Genomic DNA, 24,417 nt, shown 5'->3' with positions numbered 1-24,417 from the left:
ATGTTCTGGTCTTCTCTCCACTTACAATAAAAAGCTTGCCAGCCTCTGTGATGCATGCCTGTAGTTACCTAGCTGTGCAAAAGATAGGGAAGATGATTCTAATTCAAGGTGAAGTATTAGCAAGCCTATATGTATCTTGTGCGTACAAGATCTAAAGTCCCACTTTTTAATCATTTTTATCAGAAATAAAGGAAAGAGTTGATTGCTGGGTGCTTCCCTCCCACCTTTTCTCTCTCTCTGCCCTTCTGGTTTTGAACTTGGGTGGGAAAAAGGGAATATTACTTATTAAGCAACTCTAATCCCAATGAGCCCCACGTGTCAAGTCACTTTAAAAATGTGTAACGTGCATATTTCACTGGAGTTAAAGAACAGAGATGACATGAAAGAATGACAAGCAGTGATATAGATTATAGTCAGATGACTGTATTTTTTCTTGCAGTCAGTTGGGAACAACTGATGGTTTCTGAGAAAAAAGGGACCAAAAAATTTAGGTTTCAGAATAGGTCCTGTAGCAAATGACCTGCAAATAAAAAAAAAAAAAATGCTAGGACAATAATTAGAAAGTTACTACAAAAGTCAATGGAATTAATATGACATTGGCTAAATAAATTATGATATTGCCAAACAAGATATTACACAGCAGTTAAAAAGAATAAGATTCATAATCTCTCTACACTGACAAACAATGATGTTAATAAGACACAAGTTTATGTTAAAAAAAAGGTTGCAAAACCATATATATAATGTTACATTTATATTAAGTGCTCACACTGTAATATAGTTTCTACAACTAGAAATACATACATGCAAGTACACTATAAAAAGGACAGAACAGCATAACTAGTAACAGTGCTGTCTCTAGAGGTGATAGTCAAAGATACCTTAAATGTTATTCGTGATTTTCTTTAAGAAAAATGTATTTGTGTGTAACTTTTAAAGAATCAAGGGGAGAAATTATGAGGGCTTTGCCTCAGGTAGTGGTAATGAAAAAAATGGAGAGCCGTTACAGGTGACAGGATGACAAACCTGGTAGGATCCACTTCAAAGCTAACATGCTGCCAATCGGAGGATGTGATCACAACCCGTAATAAAGGATCCAGGAGTTTCTGTAGGTAGGTAGCACCATACACCTACAGAAATACACAGGGAGGAATTTATTATGCCTGCTCCAAATATTTTGCATTAAAAAAGACATTCTGCTCTGTACATTCTGTACATAATCACTGTTTGGCATACCTCTGTATTCCCACACACAAAAAAGATAAATGGATACAAACCTTGAAACAGAAGGTCATTATTTTACTGGCCAAGCTGTTGCCTCGGAAAAGAGTCTGCATGGAGTCTGCCAATTCTACTTCCTTAGAAAACATGTTCCAGAGCAGTTGGTAGAGTAAATGCCGAGAGTCAAACAGAGTCACTAGAACGCGAGCAAGTTCATCCTGACAACAGAGTAAGATTGTGTTAGTGTAAACAGTTCAGTTTTTCCTTAAGCAGGAAACTGAAAGGCAAATTCAAAGCTGATAACCACCTGTTGAATTGAGGTATATGGTGACTGATTAACTTTTCCCCTGGGATTTATCCATGTACATCTGTCTATGATAAATAACTACTTCTGTATACCTACAGTAGCTATTAATTCTAAGGATTAAATGATAAGAAGGTAAGAGAGGCCAAAGGTTTACCACCTGACAGAAAAAAATCCAGGACTCAGCTCAAATTCTGTGACATAATGAAGGAAAAGTAGAAATAGAAGATGATGACAGAGAATTTGACATGAACAGATCATTTTCCTAGAAAATCAATGAGAACAAATAAAACTGTGCTGACCACGGAGCTCTATTCTTTTCTCCTGTGCTCAGGGAAACTCAGCAAACATTTATCATGCGTTAGGAAAGAAACAACAAAAATGGAAAAACTATAGGATTTATAGCAAGATAGGAAAAAGACCTAACCAGTGCATCCAGAACCAAGAGATTAGCCAGATGCATGTACAAGGTGGGGATGCATAACTAATTCCCATCTAGTACCTAAATGATAACCCTCAAAATTCCCCACAGTAAAGAATTTTTTGCACACTTAAGAAAAATGAATTGATTGTAAATCACTGTTTAACCACACAAGTTGGGAAGAGATTTACAGAGAATGAGGTAGCCAGAATAAGATGGCCTAACAACAAAGTCAGGATCATGGCCTGTAGCTTCTCTAATTCTTGTCTGGTCTCAGGATTACTATCGTCTGTTATTTAAGTAAAGGAAAAAAATTTAACACTCTTAACCACAGATAATTGGAAGCCAAATAAGACCCAATATTCTGCTATACTTCCCATAGTTATATAATACATAATTGACTAGATTCCATTTTAAAGCCAAGTATAATTATGATATAATTTAGTTACAAAATAGAACTATTTTTAGACTGCTGTGCTAAATGTTTTTTCCATTCTAATCCCTCCCCTGTAAAATTCTAAAAACCTTTAAGCACCAGAATTTAAATTTACAAAATAGACTTAAAAAATTTTAAAGTTATCTTTTATTTTGTTCTCCTTTAGATATAGCTCTAATAGATCTGACTTAATATGAAAGTCCTCTTTTTAAAACACATAGATAACCAATAAGAATTTTAAAAATACATATATAAACCACGTAAGAAACTATTTACTGAAAGAAAACAAAGTGATTAAAGCTTCTTGGACTTTGATTCTTTTTTATTGAAAAAATTACTGAGACTTATTAGTACTAATTATAGGTAGGTGTGAAAAGGTAATTTAGAATAGCCATTTTCAAAATAAAGAAGATTTGTGAACTAATGTTAGCCTTCAAGAGGATTTCAATACCTTCCTTTTTCTAACTCCCTACAAGTAAGAGTCCATCTTCATTCACTAAACAATCAGTTACTAAGTCATGGTTATATGCCAGGCTCTACTCCAAGACCCAGAACTACCGCATGAACAGCACAGACACGGGCTCTGCTCTCCTGTACTTCACGTGTGGTGGAATGGAAACAAGCAGTCAAATAAGATAATTTCACACAGTAAACAAATGCTGCAAAGGAAATGTAACAAGGAATTGAATAAAATGACTGTGGGTGTGGTTTTGATTGGATGACCAGAAAAAACCTCAGTAGAAGGTGAAATCTGGCCTGAAACTTGAATAACAAAAGGCCAGGGAATAACGGCTGTAGGCAGCAGCACCAGCAGCAAGGGTGCTCAAGGGCAGAAATAAGCTTAATCTGTTTGCTGGCCAGTGTGATTCAAATTTGTGAGCCAGAAGGAAACAGCCTAAGATGATGTAAGAGAAGAGGCAGGGCCCAGGCTGGACAGAGCCTTGTAGATCAAGGTAAAGGGTCTGAGTTTCACTTTAAGTATGAAGAGTAAGATCCGATAGCTTTTAAGCAGAAACACATTTGCAGGCAAGAACAGATTACCTTATTAGATATAATTTACTAAGCTGAAATAACTTTTGGTACAGTATAAACTAAACAGCTTTTTAACATGAAGAGGGACAACCTTTCTCAAATGTTTAGCCTGAAGTGAAAGTGTTAGTTGCTCAGTCATGTCCGACTCTGCAATCCCATGGACTGTGACCCACTAGGCTTCTGTATCCATGGAATTCTCCAGGCAATACTGGAGTAGGTAGTCATTCCCTTCTCCAGGGGATCTTCCCATCCAAGGGATCAAAGCCAGGTGTCCTGCATTGCAGGCAGATTTTTTTACCATCTGAACCACCAGGGAAGCCCAAACTCAATAATGTTTAGCATGTCTGTTAATAAAAATTTTTCTAAAACCATATCATTTTTGCTAAGAGGTGCCAAATAGCCATATTCTGTCTTTTGTATTTAAAATAAGCAAAGTCACAATTTCAAATGCAAATAAGAGTGTTAAAGTTTTAAAAAACTGTGTAACACATTCAAAAAAAAGAAAGAGTTCTGAACTAGAGGTAGTAAGCAGGCACAAGCCTCAAATTCTAGTTCTAGCATTACTAACAACTTAATATGAGATTTAACTCTAATTATCTCATTTACCAAATGAAGACACCAGACAAGATCAGTGGTTTTAATTTTATTTTGATGAGTGTTCAGACAGAATTTTTCAGTGGGTCAGGTAAAGGAGTTTCAGTTTTACTTTAAATATGAGAAGTTAAGATCCTCATAATTAAGAAATCTTGTGAGGGCTAGAAGAGCCAGTCACTTTCCACAGCTGAAAATCACTCAAATAATATCTGAAGGTTTTCTAGCTCTAAAAGTTTTAGCAATTAAATCAATTCACTGACACATATTAATATATATAAAACAGATAAACAACAAAGACCTACTGTATAGCACTGGGAACTATACCTAGTTATCTTGTAATAACCTATAATAGAAAGGAATCTGAAAAACATATATGAATCATATATATGCACACACATATACATATGACTCAATCACTTTGCTGTATACCCAAAACATTATAAATCAACTATACTTCAATTTATCCCTGGGTTGGGAAGATCCTCTGGAGGAGGGCATGGCAACCCACTCCAGTATTCCTGCTGGGAGAATCCCACGGACAGAGGAGCCTAGCAGGCTACAGTCCACAGTCACAAGGACTTGGACATGACTGAGCATACATACTTCAATTTAAAAATAATTCACTGAATGAATTCTGAAGCATCTGCTTTATGCCAAGCGCTATTCTTCTCCTCTTAACTCAATGAACTTACCCACTGAGAACAGGGAACCACATTGGCCAGAGCCATAGCTATAGGGAGCTCTCCTTGGTCCCCCATCATCGTGACCAACTCCACCAGTCTCTCAAAACGATCTGCCAATACCGTTTCTGCAAGTGTGTCAAACTCTGTGCCTTGTTGAAGGATTTTTGTCAGAACTTCCATAAACGTAGCTCTAGTCTGGAGATCCTTGTGATAACCTAAACCTGATGTGGACAGACAGATGCAAATTTACTAACATTGTCTTTTTGAAGTAATTTCACTTTTCTTATATACCAATTCTCCAGGTTTTAAATTTCTCTATGAACCTCTCATTTTATCTCACCTATGGAGTGCATGAGGCCGCTGTCCACGTTAGCGTTGAGTAAGTTTGACATTGCCAGCACTGTGCAGTGCCTCAGTGATGCCAGCCTCCGAGACATGCCACGTTTCCTGCCGCCTGTTTGTGCGTTTTCATCCTCGACTTCACTACAGTCATTCAAAAGGTTCATAAACAATGTGAAATACCTGAGAAATAAAAAGACTGACCCTTACCCTGTGAAGGCCACACACATCAACTAGAAAGCTAATCAGACATTCTGAAACCATCACGTGTGCATCACGAGTGGCTCTAGCATCTGCTTCTCTCTAGTCTTAGGAGTAATCAGCCAGCACGGCTCATTAGGTAGTGTTCTGTGTTGAATATGATTTTATCCTGATGAAGTCCAGTACATATTTCACAAGTACCAAATAGATGCAATGTTTCCTGGTTAAATGTATCACATTTAATTTTTAGAATATAAAAATTAGTGGTCCAAATAATTAAGACAATGACTTAATGAGGTGATCTGGGTTTTACTGTCTATAAAAATTCATTGATCAAATTATATTTCCTAGAAAAATCGCAAAACATAGCTGTTTTCCTATACCGGCCCTAAATAGGGACTATTGCTTCAAGAAAGTGCTGTATTTTGTGAGATAGCAGCTGATGGTCATAACAATGAGGTAATGAGGTCCATTTTCTAAATATAATCATTTGCTATTTCGATTACACTTCGTTTTGTTGTGTGTGGGGCTTCGTTTTTTGCTTTTTATTTCTGGCAACTGAAATTTACTTAAGAAACAACTGTGATTTGGCTTCCATCAGCTCCACACCGTCTCCTTCCTCAGGCTGCAGCGGCAGACCAGCCAGGAGTGAAACCACTGCTTCCATGCTCGCCTGGTCCAAATCTCTGAGGAAAAAAAAAATTTTAAGACCACAAATCGCTCAAGTTCTTACACTTCACCTTCCCCTTGAATAAACATCTTCCCAATAGACATGAACTTCAATAACTACCTATTTCATTAAACAAATTACTCTCTCTCTCTCTCTTTTTAGTCGCTAAGTCGTGTCTGACTCTCGCGACCCCATGGACTATAGCCAGGTTCCTCTATCCATGGGATTCTCCAGGCAAGAATACTGGAGTGGGATGCCATTTCCTTCTCCAGGGGATCTTCCTGATCCAGGAATCGAACCCAGGTCTCCTGCATTGCAGGCAGATTCTTTACCGACTGAGCTATAAGGGAAGCCCTGAACAAATTACTATGAAAACCCAAGTAATCAATGAGCTAATATGCAGAGCCCAGAATACAAAGACACTTCAAGTTAGGCAAAGGGCAATAATTACTTTCTACAAAGTAATCTTGGCAAAATGACTACCTTAAATTAAAAGCATGAACTGTGGAACCAAGCCTGGCCAAAGAAATATATGTGAATAGCTATTATGTAATTCGTAATGTTTAAATATCTCTGATACATGGCAGTAAGTATTTATCATTAGAGCAAACTTAAGCAATTACATTTCAGAAAGATGCAAAACAATTAAGTTCTTCAAATAATATCTTTATCCAATCAAAAAATAAAAACAATCTAAGGCCTTATATATCTTATTTTCCAATTGTAGACTATCTTTCCTAAATATACAACATAAACTTTCCAAACAACACTCTCTCACTTTTTACTGAAAATCTTTTAGTTAAAAAGAAACAATAAAGATTAATATCTTTAAATAATCCAAATGCAAGAGCTTGATATCCCAAAAAACAATTTCAATATAAATTAATATGTACACAAACTATAATAAGTAGTACTAATGCCTAGAGTAAACCTGCTAATATGTAAAAGTCTTTTTCTTCCCTCTCTTTTTTTTTTTTACCTTGTAAGACATTTTACATCGTCATCTGCCGCTTGGTTTGATGTCCCCATAACCCAATCTGTCAAGTATTCTACCATCTTATTCCTAAAGAATGGGAGAGAAAAAGAAAAAAGGAAACTGCTTTTTCAAAGTCACACGTAAAAATTCTTGTATGACTAAAAGTGTAATAATTCAAGTAATTTGCCAAATCACTCAGGCAATAAGACAATTTCATAAAAGAGATATTGCTACTACAAATCTAACAGAGAAGGGCACAAACACCAACTGGTATACTGATCTACCACCTTAGCCCTTAACTAAAGACTTTGAAAGAAGAAGGGAATAGCAGAGGTTGAGATGGGGATTAGATAGCATCACCGACTCAATGGACAAGGATGTGAGCAAACTCCAGGAGATAGTGAAGGACAGAGGAGCCTGGCATGCTGCAGTCCATGGGGTTGCAGAATCAAACAAGACTTAGAGACTGAACAACAACAATGCTATCAGTTGGACACAGAATCAAATTCTTAGTTCAAGTGTAGTATAATTTTAGAAAAAGGGAGCACTGTCATGGGCACAAGGCTTTGGGAAATTTACAATGATCTGAAGGAAAAAAACACACAAAAATACTTTTTTTCCACCTCTCCCGCTTCCGATGATAACCAGGTACCACTATTTTTCTGTACTTCACTAAACATAGCAAAATTTACAAGACTTTATTTTGCTCTTTGAGAACTCACCTGAATTTCATCTCTTGACAAAATGAGAGGTCATCTCTCCTTGCCATCATTACCTCGACTAACTGACACAGTTTCGTTTTTATTTGAATTGCATGGACCATATTTCCGAGTACACGAACATATCTATTTAGATACAGAAGCATTTTTTAAAAAAAGTGATCAGATATAAATGAAGGAAAAGGTTTTCTAATGCTTTCACCACTAAGTAAAATGATTAAATGTAACCATAAAAATTGTAAGATTTTCATTTTGCTCATATGAGAAGATATATAACTTCTAATTACCTTATTATCACACCCTGATTTGGGTGCAAAAAAGAAAAGGATGGCAAATTACTTTACTGCTAACTACCAATGCCAATGTGTGCCTGCCACACTTCAATAGAATGCCTACCTGACCAGATTTAACATCATTGTTTCAATGCTGGCTTGCCCCAGATGTTCAGAGCTGCCTTCGGTATGATTATCTAGTAAGTTCTTCATTATAGCTATGGTTTGCTCCACAAACTGAGTATTGGTGTCAGTCAATAAAACCTATACAAAGAACAAAACATTGGGAATTGATTGATTTGAGAATCAATGCACAGCAGACAGACCATAGGTAAATGTCGTACACATGAAGAAATACACCCATGGGCACATATTCAAACAGGCACATAGATACACACAGATGCTCATATCCATTACCAAGACATTGTTAACCCCAGGCAAACCCACACACCACAGTCCCTACAAAGCAAACTAATTCCTGAATTAGATGATTCTCCTTTTTGCAATGTTTTTATCTATCTTTTTAAATTATAAGTGAAAGTCCATGCCAGTATCAAAATTAAATAACCTAAAAGAAAAAGGCTTCATTATTTCAAATGAGTCACTATTTACAGGAAAGGGTAAAAAATAAAACAGAGAACACTTTACCTGTCCTTGGGAGTCAAAAAACTTGCTGATGGTATTCTTCAGTTTGTTAAAGAGCATTGGATAAAGAGCAGGACTCAATTCTAGACCCACCAGATCCTTAACATTGGTCCGTATTTGAAGTCCCACTTTCTCATGGTTACAGACCATTAAGGACAGCAGCCGATCCATAAATTTGCTGACAGGTGTATCTGCATTTCCCTCTGAAGACATCACTGAAATCATGGAACCCTTGCGTTCACTGATAGGGCCCATGGGTGGGCTATAGGTTGCTAAGCCAGAATTGCTTCTCTGCTGCAGGCACACTCCCCCAAGGGCACAAAGGAAGCCAGTCATGTTGATCCATTCTTGTAGCGAGTCCGTGTCAGACAAATCTATGGATCCTCCTCCACTCACATGAGACATTCGCCTCTTAACAATGGTCTTGTGAAGGCTTTCAGCAGCCTAAATACAAAATTTTTATGGAAAGCATGAATTCAACCCAAATTGGTGGAGAGACTTGACAAATTACTTTTTATCCAACATTTCTGTGACAAGAGAACATTTTTTTTTACATTTAAAAAAATCCAAGTCTTTGCTCTGCAATTTCTAGTCACATCAAGGTATCTCACTGCTTGAGGACAGACGAGTCTAATTTACAGAATTGAAGGTAGTAATACATGGATCCAGTATCAGATACAGAAGGTGGTGATGGACTGCAGTTCAGAAAGGAACATACTTTCAAAATATTTGCTTATTATTAATTTCCAGACACAGAGGCAATATCTGTGCTGCTTCAAGGAATATAAGCATTTGAAGGTTTTTAACCAAGTAGGGTGTGCATTTAATAACTTAGTGACTGCCCAAGTTCAAAAACTCTGGATCCAGCTGTGTGAACGCTGTACTACTATTAACATAGATTCCCACATGACTAGAGTAACCAAGTGGAAAAACCACTGAATATAGAAAATAATGTAATGAAGGAGTATAGAATGATAAAATCAACAGAAAAAAGTAATTAAGAATTTGTAATCGGACAGAGGAGGAATCTTCCAGGAATTCTGATCCTTTCAGTTTATGGAGTAGAGATGAGAAAGAACACTCTGTGGGTGGCATAAATTTTTCCAATTCAATTTCCCTTATATACTGCCTACAAGCATAATAGTCACTTACTATAGGGGATATATCAACCTAAGGAAGCAACATATTAGGAACAATCTGTGATAGGAATGATGTAGAAGTACCATTGCATTTACTTCATTATGTTTATTCTGTGGGGAAGATGACCTCTCATGAATGATCGCGTTGAATGTGGAACTCTTGAAACTTTGCCATTTCTTACAGCACATGGATTTACTACAGCTGTATCTAGTATTAGGGTATGGCTACATATCTCTGCTGTCATGCAGCACACTGTCCCTTTTAGGCCCTACATTACAGATATTTATGCAAGCTCCCTGGTCAGGAATTAAGAGAGTGGGGTTCACAGGATGGATGATTTAATGTGTAGTACAGTGAAAGAACCATTGGATACAACATTATACTTTGATAAAATAAAGTAAGCCTAGATCTTGAATTTAAGTACTTTATGTGATCTCATTTGACTAAGAGGTCGGTTGGGCTCAAGATAATGAATCAACTTCACACCTTCAACAATATATGCAATAATGAGTCATTGGTATCAGACACAGAAAGCCCACTGAAGAAGAACTTGCAGACTGGCTTATAAGCAACAGTAGGGTAAAGCATATATATGGGCCGAATTTACATAGTGAGATTATCAAACCCTATCAAGTGACTGGATTTTTTAGAAGCAGAAGGATGACTGAATCCTTAGCATATTGACTACATATGGCTTGCAGCACAGCTGAAACACTGTGGTTGGTATATACATGACTTATTTCCTTTACTGATAAAGCATTTGGATCCAACTCTTCTTAGACATCTCCTTAATCTGGTTTCAGGTCTTCAGCCAAGTGTTCGTACTGAACAGACACTGTACTTGGCACTGATGTTAATTAAAGCATTATGGAATAGCGTATTAGCAGCTAAGGCTCAGCTAATAAGCAGCTCTTTTGCATCTTTATTAAATACTTATCTTCCCACTGAAAATAAGAAAGAGGAAGAAAAGCTCAGAAGACCAGCTCCATCACATTGTACACCTGCAGCTGGTCTTCAAATAATAGTGAAACTCATCAAAATGGAGGCAGTGATACTGAAATGGATAAGCAACTTACACTAAGAATGAAATATATACAACAGCAGCTTTCAGACACAACAAAATCCAAAGAAGTTTTGACAAAACTGCCAACAGTGGTGAATATGGAAGCAGTGGTCCTGGAAGCAACAGTGAGCATAATAATGGATCTACCAATGAGGTGATTTCTAGTAATGCAAGACAGTCAGCTGGCAGCTCTGCCAAGAGGTCAGTCAGAAGACACTGCAGAGCTGAAGCCCTTAAAGAAGATCATGCTCAAAATCCTCTTAAAGGTAGTTGTGATACAGATCTTTGAAACAGAAAGTCAAGCAGGCCTTTGCTTAAGGAAATTCCCAAGGCCTATTAGCAAGCAATGAAACAGGAAAAGACCTGCTTTTTAACAGAGTCAATGCCATCAGTAGATAACCAAACACAAATGCTACACGCCTATTCACACTCTGAAGATCCAGGACATGTTTCAGAGGAAATGAATGCTGCCCAACAGCACAAGCACCCCAGGAATCCTGCAGGATCACACACAGGAGACTTTCCTGGGAGACGACTGGAAGTGGGTTATTTGCTGCTGGCAATCCAGCATCACTGCATTTAGCTTCCGTACCACGATGGGCACATGGCTGATGATAAGCTAAGTGCAGATGATGTCAGCTGTGGTAGATTCCAGATTAGTGCAAAATCAGAAAAAAATATGGCTGATTTTGATAGTGAAGAATCTGGATGTGAAGAGGAGCTAGCTCAAATTAATTCATAGGCAGAGCTATATCTCACCCCTAACAACATCTTGCTACTGTAGTATCCATTTACCATGAACATCTTAGTCAAGGAACTATAATTCATAAACATCAATTCAACAGCTACTCCTTTAATTAACTATTAATTTGGATATTGTCTGCAAAAAGGAAACATCTTGTTATGGAATACAATCCAAGATGATGATGCAACTAATCTTTCTGAAGGATTAATAAATAAAGCAGAGAAACTTCCTTGGTATGTTGGTTTACCAATAGACAGATCTAAATGAGATTCATTGAAGGCTGCTCAAAAATTTAGGAAACAACAAGTGAATAGTAATTTTAAAAAATTTTATGCATCTATAAGATCAGCAAAGGACACATTCAAGAATGTTCGTAGCAACACTATTCAAAATAACAATATTGTAATATCCTTTAATTAAAATAAATAAACAAATTTAAAAAAAACACAAACTAGTCTTTGTATAACTGTCTGATGCCAAAAAGGTACAGAAAGGAAAAATTCACTTCAGGACTGTTGAATAAATAAAATATTGCAATAACAAAAAGTGAACTAGAATTGCACAGAATAGTGTGGCTGAATCTCACAACATTATGTTGAGCGAAAGAAGCCAGATATTAGAGTATACTTCTATTGTTCTGTTCATATATGTTTAACAACAGGATAATGGTTAGTTACTCTTGGTCATTAGTGACTGGAAGGAGCACAATGAAAGCTTCTGATATGCTGGTAATGATTTCCTTCTTGATGTGGGTGCTGACTGCATAAGTATGTTCATCTCCTAATATTTTGCACTGTCACTTCAATTTACACATATTTTTAAATGTAAGTTATCCTACAATTTAAAAAAACGATGTGAAAGATGCAAAGCAAGTTTAACTAAAAAAACCCAAACTTAAGCTTATCATATACATTTTTAAGGCACCACTAACATATTTTTATCATAGACTAATACAGTCAACACAGAATATCGAATTTCTTTTTAAAAGCTTTGATTTACATGAATAAACCTTGTAAGCATTATGCCAAGTGAAAGAAATCAATCACTATTAACCACACATTGCATTATGCTATTTATATGAAATGTCCAGAACTGGCAAGTCTACTCAGACAGAAAGTAGCTTAATGGCTGCTGAAGGCCAAGGGCGGAGGTGTAGAGGGAGGTTAGGGAATGACAGCTAAAGGGCATGGGTTTTTATTAAATTGTGGTGGGGGCTACACAACTTTGAACATATTAAAATCCACTGAATTATACATTTTTAAACAGGTGAATTTTTACAGTATGTGAATTATATCTCAACAAACAGCCACAAAAAAAAGAAAGCTTTCATTCTAAAGCCACATGTCCCTCTTCAAATAATGATATCAGGTGCAGATTTTTGCTTCACAAAAATGTAAGTTTTCTTATTCTAATTAAGCATGACAAGAAAAAGACAATGGGACACTAAATGATTTTTTCTAAAACATGTAATAATGAGAACAATATGACCATTACAAATCAAACATACAGAAATATCGATTGTTAATTTCCAGGGTAACAGATGATAACAGTTAATGAGTAAAACGTTCAAATTTTAAAATTTCATTTAACCTATAACTCAATCTTCTGGCCACCAGATCCCTTAATTAGAATACCTAATAAAACAGTAAGACCTAGTGTTTCAATTTTAACTCTTTTTCTCTACTTTTGTCACTCCTTTCCTGAAAATTCTGTGAAATACTCTCATGGAGAAAGAGAAAGAAAAGAGGGGAAAGGAATGATCTCTATCATAAATCATCTCTAGTTCAGAACTGTCCAGTATTTCTGCAACGATGGAAACATTTAATATCTGTACTGTCCAAGAGAGCAGTCAATTTCCACATGTGGCTACTGTATGACAGAGAAATTGAATTTTAACTGCGTTTAATTATAAGTGAAATTTTAATTTGACTAGTGTCTAGTGGCTATCATTTTAGTGCAGGTTTAGATAAACCACAACTAAACCATCAGTCTTAAGACATCTACATACTTATTACACTAAGAGTCACTCACAAAATATTACTAAAGTGTATGCAGTACATATGTTTAGCAGATCCATCAACAGACAAAATCAACTTCACAAACTCACCTGGCCATCTTCCATTTTGGCTTTTGGGTAGTTGAGGATTAGTTTTGTAGCTTGTTCCCACTTTGCATGTGTATCTTCCCAAGCCTAAAATGAAAGCAATTACCACTTGAAAGCAACCTTAAAACTAGAGCTAAAAATCAATCAGTAATAGACAGGTCTCAAACTTGGTGTATATTATAACATCCTACTTATAATATGCACACATTGTAGATTTGCTTCAAAAGCTATTCCTGGTCACATGCACAAAACACAAGGCTTCTGAAATTGCAGGTGGGGGCCTGGGAAGGATATTTCTGTTGCTAAGGACATACCTCAGTGTTCCCTGCGGTGGGATGCTCAATTCGCCGTAGTAGCGCCATCACTCTTTTCTGAAGTGCTGCTCTTCCTAAGCAAAGACAACAGCAAACCAGCCTATTGCACTTACGAGCCCTGCTTGCCAGTGGAGAATGTGGCAACCCCAACCCAAAAGGCAGAGGAGGAGGAGGGGAGTGAATACTTCAAATGGTAAAGCTGCACACTTCCTTTTACCAGCCTCACAGGAAAGGGGTATTTAATGTGGTCTCTACAATGTCCTTGGCCTAACATCGCTATTTCTACCTACACTTACTCATAACATGTGCTAATGTTTTTGAAACTTCACTATATACAGCTCAAGCAGAGTAAATTGTATAATCTGTAACTGAAAGCAATTTATACTGTCAGTTTTTAAACAAATGCATATGGCATATTAAAAATTCAGTGAGAAAATAACTTATTCCAAATACTATTTACTTTCACCTTACCTTGTGAAAAAAAGGATTTCAGGAAAGGTATTTGAATGAGCCCTGTTAACTTAAAAGAAGTATTGATCTTAAATACATTCCTATGTTCCTAGAGTACTCAGGGTATGTGATTCAAGGTAGACTGAGTAAAAAAAAAAAAATTATGCATGATTTACCTGTTGACATCATATTGCTAACAGAGGCAAATTCCATGAATGTGTTATAGTTGGGCAAGAAGTTGTGTACTGACACTTCATCCACCCCACACCGGATATCTGCTTCCTCACAGAGGTGACGAAAACAGGACATGGCAACCAGAACAGCTTCAGTGTCGGGGCTCCACAGGAACATATACAGGGCCACTTCTAGTTTGGTCTGGGCTTGTCGGCATATTGGTGGGGTTCCACTGCACCCTGCTGCACTATCCTGGTGGGATCAAGAGAGGGAGGCAAATATTTGCAACTTACATAATTTTATTTACAAAATCCAATAATTCAACAAGTTGTGTACCACAGACGTCTACATACAATAACCCACAAGAGCTTTTTCCCTTTAACCATGACAGAATTTTTATACCTCAAAATATCTTGACTGAATGAAAACTCAAATTATTTGGACCAACATAATACTAGTATCTGTTCAATTTTTTCAGATTCCATAAATACAGATTAAGTCTAATATGAACACAAAGAAAATATGCACAGTATAAATCTACTCAATGAAAAATATAATGCACTTCTCAGAAGAGGAAGTAACAAGAAATTCTATCCACCCAGAGGGAAGAAATTAAATAATCATACTGCAAACTGACTGAAATAAGGACATGAATGAGAACTAAACATTACTGTATAAGGTATATTGGGCTCCAGATAACATAATTCTCAAAACACAAAATAGAGAAATTCTCATTTATAAAACGAACATGCAAATTCTGCAGTTAAGACCAACAGAAAATACCACACTATTGAGTAGTTGTTTTCCTTTGACTGAAGATTATATTGTAAAATAGGGATTAAAGAAAGCTTTGGTCTGCAAAAGAAATTCTTCTATAATGATCTGACATTTTCAGTAGTATTGTGATTTATTTTTAAAGGGAATTATGGACACAAAACTCATGAAAACACTTAATGCATAACATTAAGCAAAATCCTTTTTTTCCCCGGTAAATCTGTACTTTTTTTAGTTGATAGAACTTTTAAACTTCTGGGGTACGAATGATCTTTCTTATGGGATAGAGAGTTATAATAATTATAGCTATCAGTTATAGCTTTTAAGAGTCAAATACTCAACCCAGTGCTATTTACACATAATCTCACTTAATTCTCACAACAATTTTGCAGCAGAAATTATCATCCCCTTTTAAAGTTGAGGAACTGAGACACAGATAAGTTAGTAACTTGCCTGAGTGTCCACAAAGAGCAGTAACAAAACTAGACACTAAGCAGTTCTTTATTATGCTGTATTACCTAGTTGAAATTTACCCAAGTTAATTCAGAAAAAAAGTACAGAGCACAGATGATGATACAAGAAAACTACAAAAGAAGTCCTTTACCATGGATGAATTTCCTTTCCCCTTCCTGAGAGAGGTTCCAGGAGCACAAGTACGTAGTAATTCGTCATGATCCATGGACATTTGACTGGTATTTCCACTTGAAGGAACATCACATCCTACTCCATAAAAGAAGAGAAAGTGACAGGAACTTCTATCTGCCTGCTAGAAAGGAAAAATAAGTAAGCCTTTTCAAAGCACTGATAGCCAAGAGAAATAAATACATGAGTTGCCTTTCTGTTTGAGATTATCCTGGAAAACCTCTCCTTCCCATTCCTACTCCTCCTCACACTGAGAAACATTCTCTAGAAACTCAGTAGTACAAATAATGTTTCCTCAATATCTCTGAAACTCCTCTCAGTTTTCCACTCTTCAAATACTCAGAATCAACAGATCTAGAAATGTAAATTAAGATTTCTAGGTCTAACATGGATACAAGTTAAACACCAACAACATAAATCTACTACACAAAAAATATAATGTACTTTTTAGTCAGTTAAAAACAACAAAGATTTCCCCTCATACAATATGGTCAGGGTAACTGGAAGTTGACTCTTTTGAGATTAAATTCCTCTGAACTAGAATTAACACTGGTATATATGCTAAGTATGAGTGACTTCATTGACCAGAGGACAAGATTCACTACTCGATTATTAATGCTTGCCCTCTGGAGAATTATACTATAGGCAAGGGCATGAAACGCTGCATTCCAATCTCGTTCCTTATCTTTGGCATAATGCCAAATTCTACTATAATAACAGATGAAGGTAAGCCAGATATGAATAAGTCCAACTCACCATTAGCTCATTTCTAAACAGAGAAAATTGAACAAGCCACATGGCACACTGAAAGCACATGCATTAGACACATTTAAGATTTCCCACAGATTTCATCCATTCCAGAAACGGACAGAAATTTATTGAATCAAGTACTCCTAAAACTATGCCATAACAGAACTTTTTAATTGACCAATTATAGAAGCTTCATGTTAAAAGAAACTTAAGGCTCTTCTCTAGCCCCCAAAATCCTGTCACCAGGCTTCAATAGTTCAGAATCAAAACTTTTCACTCAACCTTGAGGAAGAAAACTTCTGATATCTTCAAGAGGTAATAACTTTCTCACAGAAATATAAATAAACCTAGATTTATGGCCCTCAATCTCTTTCCTTCAGCTTCTTTATATATATAGATAGATACCATTCTCTGGACTAGCCTAGACATTGGATTCAAGTCTTATGTATGAACCTGAGAGCAGAGACAGCAAATGTTGTTTCTCAATCTTCTTTGATTGTAGAGGCCCCACTCCTCCTAGGTCTGCCCCACAGAACCCTGCGTAACTCATCTAGACTTTATCAGGATTGAGGCTTTAAAGGTAATGGCTCAAAATAATTTTTACCTGAAGTGCTGATTAGTCAGCCATTGTCTTCTGCATGTACATTTCCCTTGAAGACGCTAATAAACATTTCCTTAATCTCTTTTCATTACCATTCCAAATATTCTTCCATTTCAAAAGATGTCATTTTGCTTACCTTATTTTTAAGAAGAAATTTATTCCTGCAGATCAAAATTTCCCGCAACCATTTGAGAATTTCTGTGCTACTAAGCATTTGATGACTAGTTAATTTCTTGCAAATGTAAAAAAGCATTTGTGAGCTGCAGAAAGAAGTTCACTGTTACCAGCATTGCCAATAAAAAACCTAATACAGATAAAGTCAGTATAAAAGAATGGCATTCTCTATTAATGGACAAAGTTTAGAGAAGCTTATTTTCCTTTCCAGGATTTATTTTAGAGAAATGATTATCAAAATGTTAATAGCACTATAATCAAAGGAAGTATACAGATTACATTAAAAAAAAAAAAAGTACTTCTAAGCCCCCTTCTCCCCCAACCACTTCATCCATGCATCATACTCACAGAGGACTCAGGAAAAATTACAGATCAGGTGTACAGCACAGACTGTATGTAAACCTGGTGCTCTAGAGCAGGGGTCGGCAAACAACTGCCTGCAGGCCAAATCCAGTCCATCATCTGCCTTTGCAAATCAAGTTGTGGTGGAACATGGTCACACTCCACTCATTCATTGTCTATGGCTACTTTGATGTCCCAAGAGCAGAAGTAAATAGTTACAAAAGAGACTACCTGGCCCACAAAAACTAAAATATTGCCGACTTGGCCCTTTAGAGAAAAAGTTTGCTTATTTCTACTCTAGAGCTGCACTGTCCAACACAGTAACCACAAGTCAGCCACATGTGGCTACTGTGCACGTGAAATGTGGCTTGTCTAAACTGAGATGTCCTGTAAGTATGGAACACCCCAAATTTTGAAGACTTTAGAAAAAAGAACATAAAATATTTTATTAATAACTTTTATATTGATCAGTGTATTAAAATATTATATATATATATACTGGGTTTAAAAATATATTATAAAATTAATTTTACCTGTTTATTTTTGTAATGTGGCAACTAGAAAAATTTAAATTACATATGTGATTCACATTACATTACTATCAAAGAGCACTGCTCCAGAATCCAGGATTTAACTCAGCTGCCAAGTGACGTGGTGTACCCACTTCTACAAGATAATAACAAAACCTGAGGCTTACACACTTCCATTTTCCTCAGTGTGTTACCTCTAGGCTCACTGAAAGGTAATAATTCATATAACCAAAGAAATAAATAAGAAATAACCTAATAATTTCAAGTCAAATAAAATACAAAATCATAAAACATCTGGCAGTATAAGTGAATAAAGTTAATAAATCAAGTATATAGAGTTAATATTTAAAGACAAAAAAAATTTAAAATTTAAGTTGAATTAAAAAATAAGGGTGCATATACCTAATTTCCCAAAATGTTTCTACAGGAGCATCAGGATTCCACAAATCAATGCTATCTAACTGATGAAGAACCAGCAGAGCCTGAATTTTTAAAAAAAGAGAGAGAGAAGACTTACTAAAAAAAAAATTTGGTAAACGTAACACTGAAGTATTTATTTTACAAATACTAACAAACTGAGGTACTTAATTATAGCCTCAACATGCAGTAAAAGACACAAGAGAAAAGCTCTGAAGAACCCAAACCTCTAGGGTTATATACGCAAAATGAAGCCACTTTATTCCTCGCATTGGTACTTTAAGTGGCACGTACACATAAGCTAAATACTGATGAATTCACAATAGCAGTATACATGTGTAAAAACTGCTTTAAGACACACACAATATGATTTCAGTAAGTATCAAAGAACTCTATGGAAAATAAAATTAACCCCCAAATAAGGAGAGCTCTCCAAAACTAATATACACAACATTTTACTTCTAGGTCACAAGTTAAAAGTAGAAGTCATCTTGTCTGCCACAAATTCTTGGAACAGAAAGGTCAAATTATTTTTCAAAAAGGAGAAAGGGGGAGGAAAACAGATTTTGCATTGCATAGAGATTATTCATCCTAAAATATTTCAATTGACCATAGAACTGAAATGGATTTGGCTCACAGCACAGGAATATACAACTAACACACAAAAACACTACTATTGAATAAATCAATGCCATCGAAAGTACAGAGTAGAACTAGAGTCTTCCTTCAAACCAACCCTATCTTAACTCCAACAGGTGAGGTTCACAGTGCTTCCCCCAGATGCACATTACTGAGCCTGTACATTCCTCAGTCCTTGGTCAGCTCATTTGGAGATTCTTTACTCCTCTTTAAAGCTTTGTATTAAAACTACAATGAAACATTGTTTGGAACACATAATGAGAACTGATTTCTTCTCTTAAAATAAAATCAAATGAATAAACTGCAAATAGAGCTGCAATGATAACCTGTGCAAATAAGCTGCAATGATAAGCTGCAATGATTCCCTTTAAATTAGGGGGAAAACATGTAAATTTCTAACCTTGGACAACTTTATAATTCCAAAAGCTATAAATGGTATAAAGATCAGACCTATATTATCTTATTTCAAATACTTTCACTGTAATTATTTTGAGATATTTACTAAAAACTGCAATGCACTATGAGAATCTTCAAAAATTATATGTTATACCTCATATCAAGGAAAAACAGCACAAATTAACATTCAATTTTTGTCTTAACGTGCAAAAACTTAGTACTATTTACTGACATTTTTAGTTTAAGTGGCAAATTCTCTAACATTTTAACATTTTTTTTAATATTCAAAGAAAATCTATTAGCCTTTTCTCTCCCTCAGTGGTTATTTTCCTTTTCATGTTCCTTTCTATTTTAAAACTTTCCACATATAATTTTAACAAAACTATATACACAGTATACTCATTTGACATTTCATAATTTTCCATATTGCTATGTGACCTGCATGGTTTAATGGATGCTTAATAGTTCACCAAATTGAAATATCGTCCTCTTGTTATTGAATATGAACATATCCTCTTACTAGTGAATATTTAAATTTCCCCTTATGTTCTATTATAACTAAGAGCAGTAACCATATATGTGTACAGCTTTTTCCTTTTCATTTATATTCACAGGATTAATAAATTACAGGAATGGAATTATTTGGACAAAAAAAAATGACATTTGTATGGCTCCTGCCAAATACTGTCAAAGAGCTTTCCAAAAAGAATGCAAAGAATACACTTGTTTATAGAACCAACAGCAATGCACACATATATTAGTTTGGTACAAAAGTAACTGTGGTTTTTACATTGTTGAACTTGACATTAGAATACATTCTTAAAAAAATGTGGTTATGTTACACATCATTTTAATGTGCATTTCTTGCTTTATGTTTTTTTTGCTAATAACATTACTTGCTATTGATATTTATTTTAGACTATAGAAATGATGTTAGACAAAAAGCAAATTTGCGTTATTATTTTATTCACGTTTAAAATGGGTTGTAAAGCAGCGGAGACAACTTGCAACATTAACAATGCATTTGGCCCAGGAACTGCTAATGAATGTTCAGTGCAGGGTGGTTCAAGAAGTTTTGCAAAGGAGACATGAGCCTTGAAGATGAGGAGTGCAGCGGGTGGCCATCAGAAGTTGACAACGACCAACTGAGAGCAATCATCAAAACTGATCCTCTGATAATTACATGAGGAGTTGCCAAAGAACTCAACTACTCTATGACTGATTGGCATTTAAAGCAAATTGGAAAAGTGAAAAAGCTCTATAACTGGGTGCCTCATGAGCTGACTGCAAATAAAAAAATCATTTTGAAGTGTCGTCTTCCCTTATTCTATGCAAAAACAGTGAACCATTTCACAATCGGATTGTGACATGTGATGAAAAGTGGATTCTATACAACAGCCGGTAATGATGAGCTCAGTGGTTGGACCTAGAAGCTCTCAAGCACTTCCCAAAGCCAAACTTGCACCAAAAAAGGTCATGGTCACTGTGTGGTGGTCTGCTCCCTATCTGATCCACACAACTTTCTTTTTTCTTTTTTTTTTCCACACAGCTTTCTGAATCCTGGTGAAACCATCACATCTGAGAAGAATGCTCAGTAAGTCTATGAGATGCACCAAAAACTACAACATCTGTAGCCAGTTTTGGTCAACAGAATGGGCCCAATTCTCTACTACAATGCCTAAACACACGTTGCACAACCAATGCTTCAAAAGTTGAACAAACTGGGCTAAGTTTTGCCTCATCTACCACATTCACCTGACCTCTTGCCAAGCAACTACCACTTCTTGAAGCAACTCAACTTTTTGCTGGTTGCTTCCACAACCAGCAGGAGGCAGAAAATGCTAAGAGTTCATCAAATCCCGAAGCACAAATTTTTATGCTATAGGAATAAAAAAACTTATTTCTCGTTGGCAAACAAGATCGTAACGGTTCCTATTTTGATTAATAAAGATGAGTTTGAGCCTCGTTATGACAAGGAAGCCTGCTATGCTGCAAGCCATGGGGTCGCAAACAATCGGATGTGACTTAGTGACCAAACAACAATAATAATGATTTAAAATTCACAGTCCAAAACCAAAGTTATTTTTATAAAAACTTAATACAAGCAACGAGTGTCTAACAATGAGTGCTGAAACATTTTTGGCAAAATAAAGCATGATAAATAATGAAGTAGTAAATCTTAAATATATAGTTTGATGAGTTTTCACAATAGTATATATCCCATATAACCAATGCCGAGACCAACAGTATCAACACTCAGAAGCAGCCCTTTGCACATTCCTTTCCAGTCATCAGCTCCTGACAAAAGCAGCCACTGTTCTGACTCCTATCCCCACAGAAACCTCTGCCTGTCTCTGAACTTTATGTAATGGGAATCATACAGCATGTTCTCTTTTGTGTTCGGCTGTTTTCACTCAACATCATGTCTGTGAGATTCACTCACGCTTTGCACTTAGCAGTAGCTTATTCTTTATGCATTGCTGTAATCAATGGAATGAAATAATCCAAATTATTCTCTATCCTACTGTTCATAAATGAGCTGTTTACAGCTTTTTGGGATACTATAAATTATGCTATTAACATTTTATATGTTTTTTGGTAAACATGTTTGTTGGATACATACATAGGAGAATTGCTAAGTTGTATGTTTAGCTTTTGTAGATACTGCAAACCAATTTTTAATGATGGCTATACTAATTTATTCATTTATTAGCAGAATATGAATAAAAACAAAGTACAGTTGACCCTTGAACAATGAGGAAGTTAGGGGTGCTGACCCCCCATGCAGTAAAAAAACTTACATATAACTTTTGACTGCCTAACAATTTAACTACTGATAGTCTACTATTGACTGGAAGCCTCACCAATAACAGAGTTGTTAACACATATTTTTGTATGTCATATGTGTTACATACTATATTTTTACAATAAAGCTAGTAAAAACAAAATGTTACTAAGAAATCATAAAGAAAATACATTTGAAGTGCAGTCCAGTATTGATCAATATTGTAAGTTTACTTCATGTTTACAAGATGCATCAACTTTTTCTGTAACAATGATGGCATCTTCGATAGTGTAATCCTTCTGGGCTTTCACGATGTTCCCTTTACTGGGGTTCTCTTCCATAGTGTCAACAATCCTTTCCATAGATTACCATGTGTAATGAGCCTAAAAAGTGCCTATGAACCCCTGATCTAGAAGCTGAATTAGAGACATGTTTTGGGCAATGAGACCACTCTGACATCTTCAGTGTTAAACTCATGGGGTTCTGGGTGGCCAGGGGCACAGTCCAGTATCAAAAGACCTTTAAAAGTCAGTCCACTACTGGCAAGATGCTTCCTCACTCCAGTAACTAAGCATTGATGGAACTAATCCAAAAAACGATCCTCACTGTGTAGGCTTTCTTGTTATACAACTAAAAGACTAGCAACTGGTATCTATCTTTTCCATCCCAGCCTTGGGAGTTAGAAGCCATATGTTATAGATTAGGGCAGTTTTGATCATACTGTATTTGCACAAAGCAGTAGAGGTAAGCCTATCCCTTCCTACCTTAAATCCTCATGCTTGCTTCTCTTCCTAATAAATGTCCTTTGTGGCATTTTTTTTTCCCCCTAGAATAGGGCACTTGCATCCACATTATAAACCTGTTCAGGCTGATATCATTTTCCAGCAATAATTTTCTTAATGGAGTCTAGGAACCCATCTGCTGCCTCGTTGTCAGAAGCTGCTTCTCCTTTATCTTGACATTTTTAAAGCCAAACCTCCTTCTAAAATTGTCAAGCCATCCTTTGCAGGCATTACATTCTCCAGCTTTAGATCCTCCACTTTCCTTTTGCTTCAACTTGTCACATAAGGACTTCACTTTTTCTCAAATCATGCTGAAGTCAATAGGTATACCTTTCTTATAGCAATCCTGCATCCACATAAAAGTTGTCTTTTGAATACGAGAAAGACATTTAATAAAAATTAGGACAAGGTTTCATGCCCACTGCAGTAGTTGCAGCAACAGCTTCATGAATTTCCATTTCTCTCCCTCAACAGTCTGTATATTGGATTCATTTATCTTGAAATGGCAGACAACCGCAGCTACAGCTCTCAATCTATAGCACATATCAAACAATTCGGCTTCTTATAATGTCATGACTTTTCTCTGCTTTCATCGCTAGTGCACTCTGTGTAGGTCACAAGGTATTATTCAAGGTTTGGTACTGCACCAAACATGATGAAAAATACATGAGAACCCAAGAGATCACTTTTTGCTGATATGCAATTTAGTGGGAGAGATAAACTTCTCAGAGAACATTTTAAGCAGATACTCACGACACTTGAGCTCACCAAAATAGTAACAAAACAGATATGAAGTTATTACAGTAGTATAGTATGTACTATAGTTAACGTTATACAACTAGGATTTTTTATTTTTTGGCCACACCAGGTGGCACATGGGATCTTAAATTCCCCGACTAGGGATCGAACCCAAGACCCTGCATTAGAAGGGCAGAGTCTCAACCACTAAATCGCCAGGGAAGTCCTCTATGCAATTATGATTTAATACTGCATCTTTACATTTGCTTACATTTCTTTTGACTGAAAGACACTAAGTACAGACTGTAAGCTTTTGTAAATTTTAACTTTTTATAGTAGATTTA

At 36.0% G+C, this 24,417-nt stretch overlaps 1 protein-coding gene across 4 annotated transcripts in view; it reads right to left on the bottom strand.

Moving 5' to 3' along the window:
- NF1 (neurofibromin 1) overlaps window positions 1–24,417 on the bottom strand; it is a 239,987-nt gene that overhangs the window by 117,748 nt on the left and 97,822 nt on the right. For 3 of the 4 annotated variants that reach the window (XM_043480302.1, XM_043480273.1, XM_043480292.1), the window contains exons 15-29: window positions 18,719–18,798; window positions 17,407–17,530; window positions 15,882–16,043; window positions 14,506–14,755; window positions 13,880–13,953; window positions 13,569–13,652; window positions 8,517–8,957; window positions 7,993–8,132; window positions 7,600–7,722; window positions 6,881–6,964; window positions 5,801–5,917; window positions 5,032–5,213; window positions 4,701–4,912; window positions 1,278–1,439; window positions 1,027–1,130 (exon numbers count right to left, since the gene is read on the bottom strand). In XM_043480302.1, coding sequence (XP_043336237.1) covers window positions 1,027–1,130; window positions 1,278–1,439; window positions 4,701–4,912; window positions 5,032–5,213; window positions 5,801–5,917; window positions 6,881–6,964; window positions 7,600–7,722; window positions 7,993–8,132; window positions 8,517–8,957; window positions 13,569–13,652; window positions 13,880–13,953; window positions 14,506–14,755; window positions 15,882–16,043; window positions 17,407–17,530; window positions 18,719–18,798 — 2,339 coding nt within the window. The remainder of the gene's footprint in view (window positions 1–1,026; window positions 1,131–1,277; window positions 1,440–4,700; window positions 4,913–5,031; window positions 5,214–5,800; window positions 5,918–6,880; window positions 6,965–7,599; window positions 7,723–7,992; window positions 8,133–8,516; window positions 8,958–13,568; window positions 13,653–13,879; window positions 13,954–14,505; window positions 14,756–15,881; window positions 16,044–17,406; window positions 17,531–18,718; window positions 18,799–24,417) is intronic. The other variant, XM_043480281.1, reaches the window with a different exon arrangement.

Source organism: Cervus canadensis, chromosome 1 (genome assembly GCF_019320065.1).
Source record: "Cervus canadensis isolate Bull #8, Minnesota chromosome 1, ASM1932006v1, whole genome shotgun sequence".
NCBI lineage: Eukaryota > Metazoa > Chordata > Mammalia > Artiodactyla > Cervidae > Cervus > Cervus canadensis.
Note: the sequence above shows the minus strand (reverse complement) of the source record. Positions and strands in the feature narration are given on the sequence as shown.